Source organism: Lagenorhynchus albirostris, chromosome 6 (assembly GCF_949774975.1).
Source record: "Lagenorhynchus albirostris chromosome 6, mLagAlb1.1, whole genome shotgun sequence".
Taxonomy (NCBI): Eukaryota; Metazoa; Chordata; class Mammalia; order Artiodactyla; family Delphinidae; genus Lagenorhynchus; species Lagenorhynchus albirostris.
The window spans coordinates 16,551,108-16,564,821 of record NC_083100.1 but is presented as its reverse complement, the minus strand read 5'-3'; the positions used below and the strand labels follow the sequence as shown (position 1 = coordinate 16,564,821).

At 41.2% G+C, this 13,714-nt stretch overlaps 1 protein-coding gene across 1 annotated transcript in view; it reads right to left on the bottom strand.

The window, feature by feature from the left end:
* The window catches only part of EPHA4 (EPH receptor A4), a 146,479-nt gene that overhangs the window by 28,485 nt on the left and 104,280 nt on the right, over positions 1-13,714 (bottom strand). The window contains exons 6-8 of the mRNA XM_060151999.1: positions 8,880-9,004; positions 7,709-7,868; positions 6,423-6,534 (exon numbers count right to left, since the gene is read on the bottom strand). Of these exons, the coding sequence (XP_060007982.1) occupies positions 6,423-6,534; positions 7,709-7,868; positions 8,880-9,004 (397 nt within the window). The remainder of the gene's footprint in view (positions 1-6,422; positions 6,535-7,708; positions 7,869-8,879; positions 9,005-13,714) is intronic.

Below are 13,714 nucleotides of genomic sequence, written 5' to 3'. Positions count from 1 at the left end.
AGCCCTGTTTTATGTTTTTGATGTCACAATTTACATCTTTTTATCTTGTGTATCTCAGCAAACTATTGTAGTTATAGCTGTTTTTACTACTCATGTCTTTTAATCTTCATACAAGTTTTGCAAGTAATTAACCTTACAACTTTAAATTATTCTGATTTTTACTGCATATTTACCTTTACCAGTGAGATTTATACTTTCATATGTTTTCCTGCAACTAATTAACACCCTCTTGTTTCAGCTTAAATAAGTCCTTTTAACATTTCTTGTAAGGCCAGTCTAGTGGTGATGAGCTCCATTAGCTTTTGCTTGTCTGGAAAACTCTTTCTCTCTCCTTCAACTCTGAAGGACAGCTTTTCTGGTAGAAGGTGTTATTATTATAATTTTTTTTACATCTTTATTGGAGTATAATTGCTTTACAATGGTGTGTTAGTTTCTGCTTTATAACAAAGTGAATCAGCTATACATATACTTATGTTCCCATATCTCTTCCCTCTTGCGTCTCCCTCCCTCCCACCCTCCCTATCAAGAAACTTTACTTGGAGTGTTACTTGGAGGAGAAGACCCCGGTAGAGTACAGGGAATGCTGACAAAGAAACACAGGGATTACTGTTCAAAAGCTAATTGTAGCCTATTAGCTACTTAATAATACCCTTAAAACTAAGAAGCCTGAGTCCTGCTCTACCTTTGTCACCTGATGACCCTTTCTCCTTAGGCTCAGGGTGGGACAATGTGTTCGTTATTGTCCAGAGAAAGAAAGCCTATGGAAGCTTATCGTTGGGTCAGCCAGACTCTGCAGAGGAAACCACATCGCCTAAAAGAGTGCTAAATTAACATCCAAGGCAGATCACCTGAATGACAGAAGGAAACCTTTGTGGAAGATTTTCTAATTATTGAGACGTGGGCAAGCTGATTAAAAAAAGGGGGGAAGGAGGGGAGTGGTTTGTGAGTGAATGCTCCCGAAGGAAACATGGAACCTTTTAACTGCAGGAGGTAAAGAGACTCCTCTGCAGGTGAAACTTTGAAAGCCTGTGACTAAGCTCGCCTCTGTCAAAGGGAGGCGGAATCAGGGTATTAGCAGACATTGTCCAGGGACAGCATGAGACCCCAGCCCTGCCCTCCCAACCCATGTGTTGTTCCTGGCACCTTGACTACCCGATAAAACCAACAAAATAGCGGAGCGAAGTGTGACAGGGCCCAGCACGCACCCCACTTTTAGTAAAATACTGACTTCCCTGATCAAGTCGATGAGTTTGACTGATGGGGCTCACTGTTCCAAAACGAATTAGCAAAGGGCAAGTAATTTATTCAGCTAAAGTGCAGATTAAAGAAGATAAAGCAATGTAATAACTAGCATAGCTCCAGGAGGACACTTTCCAGCGTTTAATGGCATCACCTATGCAGATGCATCAAAGCTATTCTTCTTTCTCCCCTTCCTTAAGCTGTCATTGTTCTTGCACCCAATGATGGCTACATGTTCTTCATGAGCAACATTTTGACATGGTTAGAACTGAACCACACGAGGGCACACAGGTTGTTTAGAGATGTTCCCGCAGTACCATCTGCCAACTAATTGTAGGAATTTACATGACTTCATCAGAGCCAATTTAGGCTAACATTTAAGTGTATTCATTCTTATGTGACCATAATATTACAATTAGGACACTGGGGAAGATAGAGTCTGAATGGTGACTGTTTTAGCATTATGGGAACAGTTTCAGCTCCAAAGTGGAAAATTGTAACCTTGCAAAGAAGATAAAACTAACTTGCAAGGTCTGACCTTATAGCATGTGTTAGATTACACATCAAATCACACATCACAAATGGTACATCGTGACGGAGACTCCCGAAGCTCTGGTTTGCTACAGTTGTCAATGCTAACTTTTGATGTAGGTCAATGTTTTCAGTCCAGAAGACATTAAAATAATCTGTCTAGGCCAGCAATGGAAGTCAGGAGAGATGGACTTCTGTCCTGATCAGGCAACTAACTAGCTGTATGACCCTGTGCAGCTAACTGTTTAACCTCCTCTCTAGGCCTCAAGTTCCTAATATACAAGATGCCAGTAGTTTCCTACCCTGAGCCGTATGTGTACCTCCTTCACAAATTTTGCCATAGCCATTTCATTTTTTTCTTAAAATCAATTAATTCCCTTCTTTAATTCAGGTAAAAGGGGTACTTTATAACCCTAACATAAATGGAAACCCGGCAGCACCGGAGATCCTCAGAAGGTCAGTAGAAACGCCACCTATGGCTGGCTATCAGGCAGTACTTGTCTCTGGTCACCAACTGTCCTTTAGAAAAGAGGAACTCATCTTGCATTCTAATTCTTTCTTAAAAGTGTTTCTCATACATACTGAACAATAAAATACTATTTGGGGAAGACACACTGGCCCAAAGCAACCTGAATTAATACTATTTAGGATGCTTGGAGGTAAACTGAAAAAATCATTCATATAAAAGGGGGAGGTGGAATTTCAGAGGAATTTAACACAGTTGATCACTAAGTTCGTTAGTCCTGAGGTTATGACCTTATCATTGCATTTTAGGATGTCATTGTTAACAGTCAAAAATCACTTTCAAAAGCAATAAAGTGGTTACACCGTGGAGATCACAAATGTGTACCTACAGGAGTAGAAGGAAATGGTGCCAACAGAATGTGCATATGCAGTTTAGGAAGACTTCTAGAGACAGCATTCCATAAATACAAGAAATGCTGTACCTTAAACCACCCAGATGGCAGGCACAATTACATTCTCTGAAAAGCTGACAGAATCCTTAAATTATAACGTATGTGATAAGTGACACGGGAAGACACTGATCAAAGATGCCTATAAAAAATGTAAGTTAATTTCCTCAACATAATGTGGATGGTAAAAACATACAATAAATCTAAGTCAATGTATTCTGTATATTATTTTAAATATATAAATAAAATGTATAAATTTAGGTATTTCATTCTTTCACTGAGATCCCCAAATGTTTACACTTCCAAGCTGGTCAAAAGAAAAAAGTGGATCTTCTCATTGGAAAAATTAAAGATGACTCTGACTTGCCTAAAGCTCATATTTCTCCATATAAAGTAAATATAATAAAATAAACAATTGCTGTAAAAAAAAAAAAATCCAGCAAGATACTAGCTGTGAGCCTGAGGGCATTTCCTCTTTCTTAAATGACAAATTAGCAAACAGATTGTCCTTTGAAGTAATAGGAAGGACTGAAACTCTTCTCACTGTGTGGATCTCTGCCCATCTACCTCTTAAAACAATCTCCCATGTCATCAGCAGTGTAGGGAATCACCCTATAAGGGGTCCGTCCCTCGCATCCATTCTGCCATCGACTACCCATGGCTCTAAGAGGCAAGAAGCAGCCGCATCATTTTCCAGGCTAGGATGTTTCATCCGTCGCTCTTCCAGATGGCTGGCTGCAGGGTGGTGAGATGATTTTAGGGGTACCATTTACCATCTTTCATTTGTACTCTCACTAAAAGCATGGACCAGACTTTTGTCTGCACTACCTGTCTCTTCTCTTCTCACCTGTTCTTGTCCCATTTAAACATCTGCGGTCCGTTATGACAGAGCACACAACCTGCTTGCGGAGAAGAATCAGCTGAGTGTGCATCGGCCGCTGCAAAGCCTGTCAGCTACCTGGCTCCAGGCAGCCTTTCCGTGACAGCTTTATGTCCGACACTAAAGAAGAATCAATAGGAGGCCAAGGGGTTGACATTTCATTTTCTAAGAAGTGATCCATTGAGGACCAATCACCAAGCAGTGTTTATCAGCCTTGGGAAGTAACATTTTTTTTTTAATGGGGGAGAAGGGACAAGATCATGGCTGGGTAACTTGACAGGCACAGTTCTCTAAGGTGGGGACTCATAATTGGAAATCCGATCAATCCTGCCTTATATAATAAAGTGATCAATAAAAAAAAGCAGAAAGGAAATTAAGTCATCAAGCTTGCGATGCTATTTTCTATAGCTACAGCTTTTAATAAACTTGTCTTCCTGTATTACATTTTCATCTGCTTTTCTTTTTTCTTTTGTCAAAAAAAAATCTGAAAAAAAACTTTAAACGAGGTGACTTATTTCTAATTACTCCTGTCTGACTGCTGTATTTAGGATAACTTAAAATACAAAAAATAAACAAAAACAGTAACTCTAAAGGAAAGCCAGACTACAACTAGAGAATTCTTCCAACCAATATCCTGGTTGAGATTCGAGACGAGACCCACTTTCTGTGAACAAGCGTTCTCTCAAATGGTTCTGAACATTCTGGGGTACTGGATTTCAGTCAAAGATTTCTTGCAGTGGCAGTTATTAATAATTTTTTCCTTAGTTTTAGACTTTTCAACAACTTTATTTTCTGATGACACAAGTTGTTTATAATACACTGTAAAAATTTCAAATGCAGAAATACGTAATAACGAAAGCAAAAGCCCATGTAATTTCTATACAATCCTCATCCCACTCCCTCCTCTTGGCTATCAGATGGATATAGATGAATGCCTATAGTTTCCATGTGTTTATGAGCCTGGCATGTGTACAGGCACAAAGTCAAATGACGATGAATAAGAAAGAGGTCCATCCTGATTGACTTCCAAAATCAAACGCCAGGAAAGGAAAGAACTCTGGGAATTCAGATTCTGTTCAGGCCAAGTTGAAGTTTCCGAAGCCTGAGCTGTACTATTATATAGGGTACAGTGGGCATGTCTAGATGTATGTTTGTGTGTGTGTATTACAGCAACAGGGGTGAGTGTCTGTGGTGGGTTTAACTCCTTCAAGACGAAATTCACTGCTCTAATCAAACAGACTTTGCACCAAAAAGAACACACACGATGACAAATGGAGGTGCCCACACACAATAAGGAGTTGTGCTGTACTGTGCGAGAGGGATCATGATTGATCTCTATATACCAGGACATTCTGCAGAGTGAGAGCAGAGACATGATATTAATAAATACGGGTGACAACTGAAACCATCCAGGCAAACTAAGATATATGGTCATCACCTTAATTATAATGTACCACAAAGTGAGAGAAAATCATGGTGGTTTGCCCAGGTCAGTGGAAATAGCCAGAGGCTATGCTGTGACATCAATAGGCTCATCAACTGATGAGCCAGGAAAAGACAGTGCAACAGACAGTGGCCTGAGATCCAAGCACGGCTACTGGGGGTCCAGTAACAGATCTACCACTAAAGTAATATAGTGACTCCAGACAAGGACTATACCTTTCTGAGTATCAGTTTCCTCTTCTATGACATGAAAAGATTTATATTTAAGAGGATCATTTTGACATCCCCGGTTTCTGCTTTTTTCTTAAAAGCCCCATCTTGTAAAACAGTTGATGGCATGGGGGGTGGGGGTGGGGGCGTAAAGGTTGGAGAAAGGGAAGATTCTCACACGTGAGACAAAGAGGACCTAGATGTGGACACACATTGACGATGAGCAGCTGCCCCCTCAAACCCCCTTCCCCCCATTCTTCTGGAAGCTCCAGGCAGTGTTAATAATTGATGGAGGCAATGATAATAAGAAAAACTGGATCAAAAGAATATGCTTTCAAGCTCAGGGGTTGGCAAAGTATGGCCCTCAGCCAAATCCAGCTGACCACCTGTTTTTGTAAATAAAGTTTTATTGTAACACACACACACACACACACACACACACACAAAAGAATATGCTGTCAAGCTCTTTCTATGCCTCTCTTTTCTAGACTGTTTTCCAAGTATCAAGTTAGAGTGTAAACTCTCATAGGATAAGTAATTGCTGTTTTAGATCCATTTCCAAGAACAATGCCATGCCCACGAAGTGCTCAAAGGATACTCTCTGGAAATGTCGATGGCTTTTCCTAAGGGAAGATGGAATGCCCACTTCCTTGCTTTGGTTACTGTTATGAACCAATATCATGTTGAAGTACTCTCTGTGTGACAGATGATCTACTTTGCCTATCAAAACTCTCCTGTCAATAACTCTTAGAGGCAGATATTTTATTATCCCTATTTTACAAAAAGGAAACAATGACTCAAAGAGGTGAAGTAACACAGTTGACAAATAGAGCTCAAATGTGAGGTCTGTTTTATATGGCTTTTTTTTTGGCCTTTGGCAGTCAGTTCAGGCTTAAGAGAGGTATAAATGTAACATCTTACAGCCTAGAATATCTAGAAAGTTCCCGATGGCCTGCTTTTCAGCTTAGTTTCCTGCAATCATCTGGGTCTTTCCAGGACTCTCAGTGGTGAGAGCTGCCACCAGGGTCCAGCCGGAAGCTCTAGCAGCGGGGTGGGGAGATCAAAGCAAAGAGGAGGGAGTTTGTGCTGCAAATGCCATGTTTATGATGCTAATCAAAAGCCTCAGCTTTGTGTGGAGGAGACAAAAAGCTCCCTCATAAAAACTGGGAAGGGGGTCAGGGGCAGTGAGTGGCTTAAGTGCTTACCTCCTGCTGATGACAAAAGCGGCGATGAGAATAACCACGAGCACCGCGCTGCCGGAGACAGAGACCAGCAGGACGGTGGAGTTGGCCCCGTCTCCAATGATCCGGGAAGGCACTGGCAAAGACAGTTACACAAGGATCACCTTGGGCAAGGTCCTAAGCGCAAGAACTTCTGACTGTCACAAGTTTCAACTCTCTGAAGCCATTTGAAATGCTCACAGCCTATTTTGCTCTACGTTAAGTATTCACACAACAGCATCTTCTAAGACAGCCTTAATGAGACAAAGACATTCTTTTTTATAATTGTATGAAGAACTCCAACCAGAAGACACTTATTAAATCCTATGGTAAACATTTCCACTCATTCCTTTTTCTTCTCTTCCTTTCTAGTCTCAGCCCAAACTCTTACTTAAGGATCTGATGAATTCCTTAGTGAGAAAGACACCTGGAAATTGCCAAAAGGACAAGCAGTTTTGAATGACCTCTCCACTGCATCCTCACACCCCATCTATAAAAAACCTGTCTATTATTGCCCAGCTCAAAGCCACTTCCTCCTTGAAGCCTTCCAGGATAATCACAAAGGATGTCAAACCCCTTCAGATTTTATTCTAGAGTACTTTCTTTCTTTTTTCATTCATATTCTATTTAATAATTTGTGAATACAATTACTTTCTAGAATTAATGTAGGAAATTCTGCCCCACCAGCTCCTTATCCAGTAGGCTCAATTTTGGTTTGTTAATTATGGAGGGGAGATGTCTTATGTAAATTGCTTATTCATAGGTATGCCCTCTATTAACATTTTGATTCAATCATCCAGTTGGTCCAACTCACAATGTTGAAAGATTGATGTAGTTGTCTAGAGGGGCTTTTAAAAAACCTGATCTGACTTGATTTGAACAGATTCCTAGAAATAAATAGGAGAGGAAAAAAAAAAAATTGGTACCTTCTCTAATCTTCCCAGGGAGAAAACTCCTTAGCTTAATGTAAGATAGTTATGCAACTGTCCATTAGTCAGTTTGGCAATCCCAGTTTTCATGGTTTATGGAAGGCTCAACACAGGAGAAAGACAGACATTTTTCAATCATATGAAAAGACAGATCAGATACCGTTATGAAAAATGTTCTTCTCTAAATAGCAAGAGGTGTGCTAAGTTACGGACACTGGTTATCTAGTTTCAAGCAATAGCCTTTGCAACAAAATGTTTGCCTAACCAAAAATCTGTATAGCTTCTTCGTTCACCATAATGGGATTTGCCCTGGACTGTACAAAGAATCTCAGAACTCGTTACCTGTGTTGGTTGTGACCTCCAGGGGCTCGCTGAAATCTCCGTAGCCAGCTGCTGTCCTGGCTCGGACGTGGAAAACATAGGAAGTCAGAGGGTTCAGGCCTTTGATATCCGTGTTCCTGGCAGCCGTCCTAACGATCCGATAGCTTCGTTCATTCTGATCCTACATTACGAGAGGATAAAATTAAGGAAGGTGGCAAAATAAATCTCCCACTTACTCCGATACAGTATTAAGGCAGCCAAGCCAGTCCATTCAGAGGCTGAAAGTAAATGGAGATTGATAAACTCTAAACACTATATTCAGTTCAATGTTAGAAGTACTATTGTTACTTAGATGTTGAAAGAAATGTGGAGTTCAGGTATGATGGCTATTGACACTGACCATATCCAGATCTTTACCCGTAATCTTTTTTTTGAAAAGAACATTAGATGATGGTTGATGGCTTTTCTCACTCCACACCCAGCAATTTCACAGAAATAACTACTGCAAGAAGGTCCCTTTTCTTTTTCTATTTTCCATTCTAGAAAATGTCAAAAATGTTATAATCTGGTTTCAAAAAAAAAAAAATCCTGTCCCCTTTCTGCTTTTAATACGGAAGCCAATAAGTGATTACCTTTAAAAAGAAAGAGACAATTGTTCATTTTCTAGACAACCTTGAATGCAAATAACTCTCTTCAGAATGCTGTCCTTTAAGAAACAAGTTATTTGTAAAACATAATGTCTTTCTATAACTTTAAGAGGCTGAAGAATGTAATTTTCTTTCCTTGATTTTCTATTAAAAGTCATCAAAATCCACACCTTGATTCTGAATAGCAGTGATCTACTTAAACAGATCATTATTTCAACTTTTATGAGTCACTCTTCCTGATAGAAGGTTTCTAGATAAGACATTCTTAGCTTAGCTATCTTGATTTGCAGGACTAGAAAGAAAAAATACAGTTATATTAGAACATAATGTGTTTTTTCTCTTTTTTAAGATTAGCAACTCAATACATAAAATTCATAATTGGATTTGATTGGGAAGCAAAATGCATTTGGTTTTGAGATTTACTAGTATTCCAGGACTTATAACTGACCAAAACTATAGAGAGAAAGAAAGGAAGGAAGGAAGGAGGGAAGGAAAGAGGGGTTGGGGGGAAGAAAGGAGAAGAACCTTGCTTATTCAAGTAATACCTTCTCATAATACTTGACTTCATACTCCAAGATCACCCCATTGGGCCGGTCTGGTTCCAGCCAAGCCAGAGCAACACTGTATCTTGTAACTTCTTTAGCCTGGACCAAAGCAATGGATGAGGGTGCTAGTGGGGAAAAGAAAAGATATCTTACTTTAGGGGGAAAAATTGGTGGCATCAGTCAATAATACCATCTTATTTTAGAAAACTGTGAAGGATTGTCTTGTCTTCTGACAAATCCCCGTTTTCCTCTTCCCTAGTACAAAAGCATATACCATTTTACGGTTCTTTCCAATATTTTCTTGTATATGGTTTGTCTTAAAAAGGCAATCTCTGAAGTAGTCTGGTAAGTCCACAGGCCTTACAGTATCACCTCTACAGCACCTGCAGCCACTCCTCAGAAAGGCCGTAGGTATAGAGAATGCTATCTGCCTGTTTATTTTTTTGCAAGCCATGAAAACCTTTGGAAAATCTCCTCTTAAGCTCAGAGAAACTGCATCTCATACTACCTCCAAAGAATTGAGTGTCGTGTTATTGGTCTTTAATTTTAGACAAGAGACTCTGCAACTCTTCCAAGGGTACTGTAGGGAATGCCAGAAGGCAAACAACTTACATACTTTCCAATATAAATAAAAGTATTGCTTAATTACAGTAAGAGTTTCCAGTTTGAACACAACCAGGCAAATAATGAAGAACACAAATAAAGCCATGATAGTCTCTCTGGACATATATGGCATTTTGCAACTCTTTTACAAGAGTTGAAATATTGCTTTTGCCTGCTGAGTAGCAAACCTTCTTCTTTCCACTGAGAAAGACACAAAAGCCGTCCTCCACCGGCTGTATTATCAGGGTTGGGGAGCAGAAACTTTTATCAACCCAGGCCACCTAACCCTTGCTTCTCCACTGTGGTGGTCGCATCTCCAGCCAGCCGTTATCAAGCTCTGCGGTGACCAACAATGGCACAAATGTGCCGTCTCCAGGAAGAAGAGGGAGCGTCCACGAAATCTGTGATCTTATCTAACCAAGCTGCTATAGAACCAGAGATCAGAGGTTTTCCTGAATGGAATGTATATTTGTATTCATTCTCAAATTGTGAATATATATGAAAACAAACGTCCCAAAGCGGCCACTGAGGAACAACAGAGTAGTGCTGGGCTCTCCTCCTGCACTTCCCCGGCACACACAACTGCCAAATCCTAACTCAGAGGAAGAAAAAGAGAAGAAGTAAAATAAATTATCTGAAAATGGAATGGGACTAGCTGCAAACCCTCTGATCACATCTGACAGGTATGCTGGTGGCAAGGGATGCAACCAGATACACCAAAGTTACATGTCACACAAGGGAATCTTCCTGCTAAAGCTAATCCAGCAGAGAGCACCTCTTGGAGGGGACCATCTGACAGCCTGGCATCCCTGTTAGAGGTGCCTTGAGATGGTAACACACACGCATGCGTGCGCGCGCGCACACACACACACACACACACACACACACACTCTCTCTTCCCTAGTTCTCCTTCTCCTTTTCCCCCCACCCCCGCCCCCAAAGCTATTCCAGATTGGATCTCAGGCATAAACACAAGTAAAATTTCGATACAGAAAATAAATACATCCTCCATCAAAGGCAACCCACATGTTAGTAATAGCAAACTGAGTGAACAGAGAGACACGCAGCAGACACATGAAAGCCACGGAACACCTGTGGATAATGAGAACCGGAAATGCACTCATTAGCTGTGTCAAGGCTCCCCTGCAGCCCCCCACATTCTCTCTCTCTCTCTCTTTTTTTAATGTTGAGCCTTCTTTTTAATTAATTTATTTTTATTTTTGGCTGTGTTGGGTCTTCGTTTCTGTGCGAGGGCTTTCTCTAGTTGTGGCAAGCGGGGGCTGCTCTTCATCGCGGTGCGCGGGCCTCTCACTGTCGTGGCCTCTCTTGTTGCGGAGCACAGGCTCCAGACGCACAGGCTCAGCAGTTGTGGCTCACGGGCCTAGTTGCTCCGCGGCATGTGGGATCTTCCCAGACCAGGGCTCGAACCCGTGTCCCCTGCATCGGCAGGCGGACTCTCAACCACTGCACCACCAGGGAAGCCTTCTCTCTCTTTCCTTACTGGTTGACACAGAGCCATTGTCCAGCACAATGCAAGGAGTGACTTTCTTAAATATAGAGGTAGCAAGGAGGCTAGGAAGGTTGCCTGGCTGTGAAAAGCCATTTCACTCCAGTTAATAAATATACGGCCTAACAGAGCACTTTAGCATCCACTCCATAAAAAGGGGCTCTCCCAACTCTCACGTTCAGGATTGGGAAATGAAATAGAAAAGTGAGGCTGTTAGAAAGAAAGCAGGAGGGAGGAAAATCATAAAGTTATAAAATGAACTTACGCTCAGAAATGTTCTGGATCAGATCCTGATCAGACAGATGTCTCGGGAAAGAATTGCCCGGCTGCCCTTGGAGTGAGCGCACTGATGAACTAAGACGGTTTCTCTCTGGTTGGGTTATCCCTAAATTATTGCATGTGGGAAATGAACCTGATTCCCACTTCGGGAGTTGGAGCGGCGGTGCTTCTGTGGTCATTCAAAGGGCATATGAGCTCCACCGAGGGCTCACAAAATCTCAGACAGGCAGTTAACAATATCATCGTGTTAACTAATCGGATATTCCTAATGCAGCCCTACTTGGAAAATGCATAGGCACGAACGTGAAAAAATAAACCGAGAGTGCATGCTTACTCAGCTGTTATAAAAACGGAGGAAGATGAGATGAAAGAGGAAAGGAGAATAAATCATTGTAATTTATACAAAGTATGATGCTGTGTGGCTGTAAAGTCTGAATTCTTTCCAAACAGCTCTTTTTCAGAAGAGCATTTTTATCAGGCCATAGTGACAAAAGCAACCCATGACCCAGTGAGATTGAGAATCGGACCTCAAACGGGGATGCGCGTTATAGTCAATAGGGCAGTTATTCCTCCCCCTGGAGAAGAGCTTCTTAACTTCTTTGGCAAGAAAAGCACCAGTGTGGGAAAAACCGGGCTTTGCCACACTGCCACTTTGGAGAGAAGATGCCCTCCATGTTACAAGCCGCATAAGGGTTCTTTCCTCGCCTTTCCTACCCTGCTTCCAATACAGCCTCCAGCTCTACATCTAGAAGCCACCACCGTGCCTTGTGTGCCAGCCTGTGGCTCGTCTGGCTAGAGGAGGCATTTGGCAATGGCATTTCTCAATCATCTCCCGCCCTAGTGGTTCCCAAGCATCAGTCTTCTCATGCCACCCAAGCAATTGCTACCACGTCCCTCTGCAACTTGGATTATGATTTAAATAACAATTTTCTTAGGATGACATACTTTATTTCTCAAAAGAAAACTTCCCTCTAGAGTTATCACGTGCAATCAATGGCAGGTAACCATACAAATAAAAATAATATATACATTAAAGAATACGTAATAATAGTATAATGAATACAATGTAAAAAAATTGCATAAATGCTCTTGCCTCTCTATGCTTTGCCAAGAAAAAGAGATTAGCCAGGGTTAGAGAAGCATTAAGGATAATCCTGACACCAATTTGAGATTCTGACCTTAGAGAAATCAGAACTGAGAGAGAATGGAAAAGGAACTAACTTTCACACAGAGCAACTCAGTATTACATAATGTCCCATCTGGGTCTCCCCTAAAATCATCTCTGATGCCACCATTGGTATGTTCCCACACTTTGGTAAACACGGCCAAACCCTACTCGGTTTAGAAGTGTTTTGGATCCTGAGTCCCAGTACCTCAGGGCTCTGCCCTTTGCCAACAGAATTAGAAGAGGAGATAAAAGACTAATAAAAAAACAGACTGAACACTCGTCCCAGATACATGGTTTAATAGGAGCTTTGACAAATCAGTGCCTTAGTTCAAAAGAAGGCTTCTCATCATACCGGGAATTTTGGTCCACATAAAAAGACCAAGCAGAAGAAAGGTCCTGCTTGCCTCCCAGTTTACGTTCCCAAACCTTATGGAGACTGGCTCTTCCTCCGTACTGACGCATCCACTAACCACAAACTTAATGAGCACCAATGGAACACGGCAAAGAGGGAAACGGGCAAACGAAGCTAAATTAAATACAATCTTTGGTATCCAATTAAGTGCCATCTTATCCCTTTAGCCTCTTAACTGAAAAAAAAAAAAAAAGAAGACAGAGAATTTTTTAATAGTCTGACAGAGAAGACACTCTTTAGTGTCAACCCAGAGAATCCATTTTCTAGAACTCAAGAAACAGTTCCTGCTAACCTTCTTATCCTAGTTTTATCATGGCAATGGGGAGAATAAGAGACTTCCTCATTATACCGTGTCTTCAGACACGTAATACACTTGCAGAAGAGTGAGAGAAGCTGGGAGGAAGCTGAGGGTTGATGTAGGTACGCTCATTATAGGAAAAGAGCACATCTTAGACTGAAAGGCATTCCTCCCTACCCACAGACTTCCTTCATAAAAGAGATGTTTGCTTTAAGGAAATTTTGTGCCCCTGGACATAAGCAGCCTTCCTTTAATGGCTAGAATTTTGACATAACACACAACCAGAAGAGCTGGTCGTGCTAGCTGACAGCAGTGTGGTTAGAGAATCATGACGGACGGATGCAAAAATCACAAAGGCAAGAACTCCTAAAGGGTACTTTCTAAAGAAAGATTTGTGATTTAATTCAAACCAGCCCTTAATTTTCAAATTTTTAGAGCAGAATTTTCACTGTCCTGAGATGCAGATGTCTGAGACCACCTTTTCCTATTACTCTCAAGGGGATTTCAGTAGTTTTGAATCTAAAACGTGGCCTCCATTTCCTCTTCTTTTCACTTACAAATCATGCTG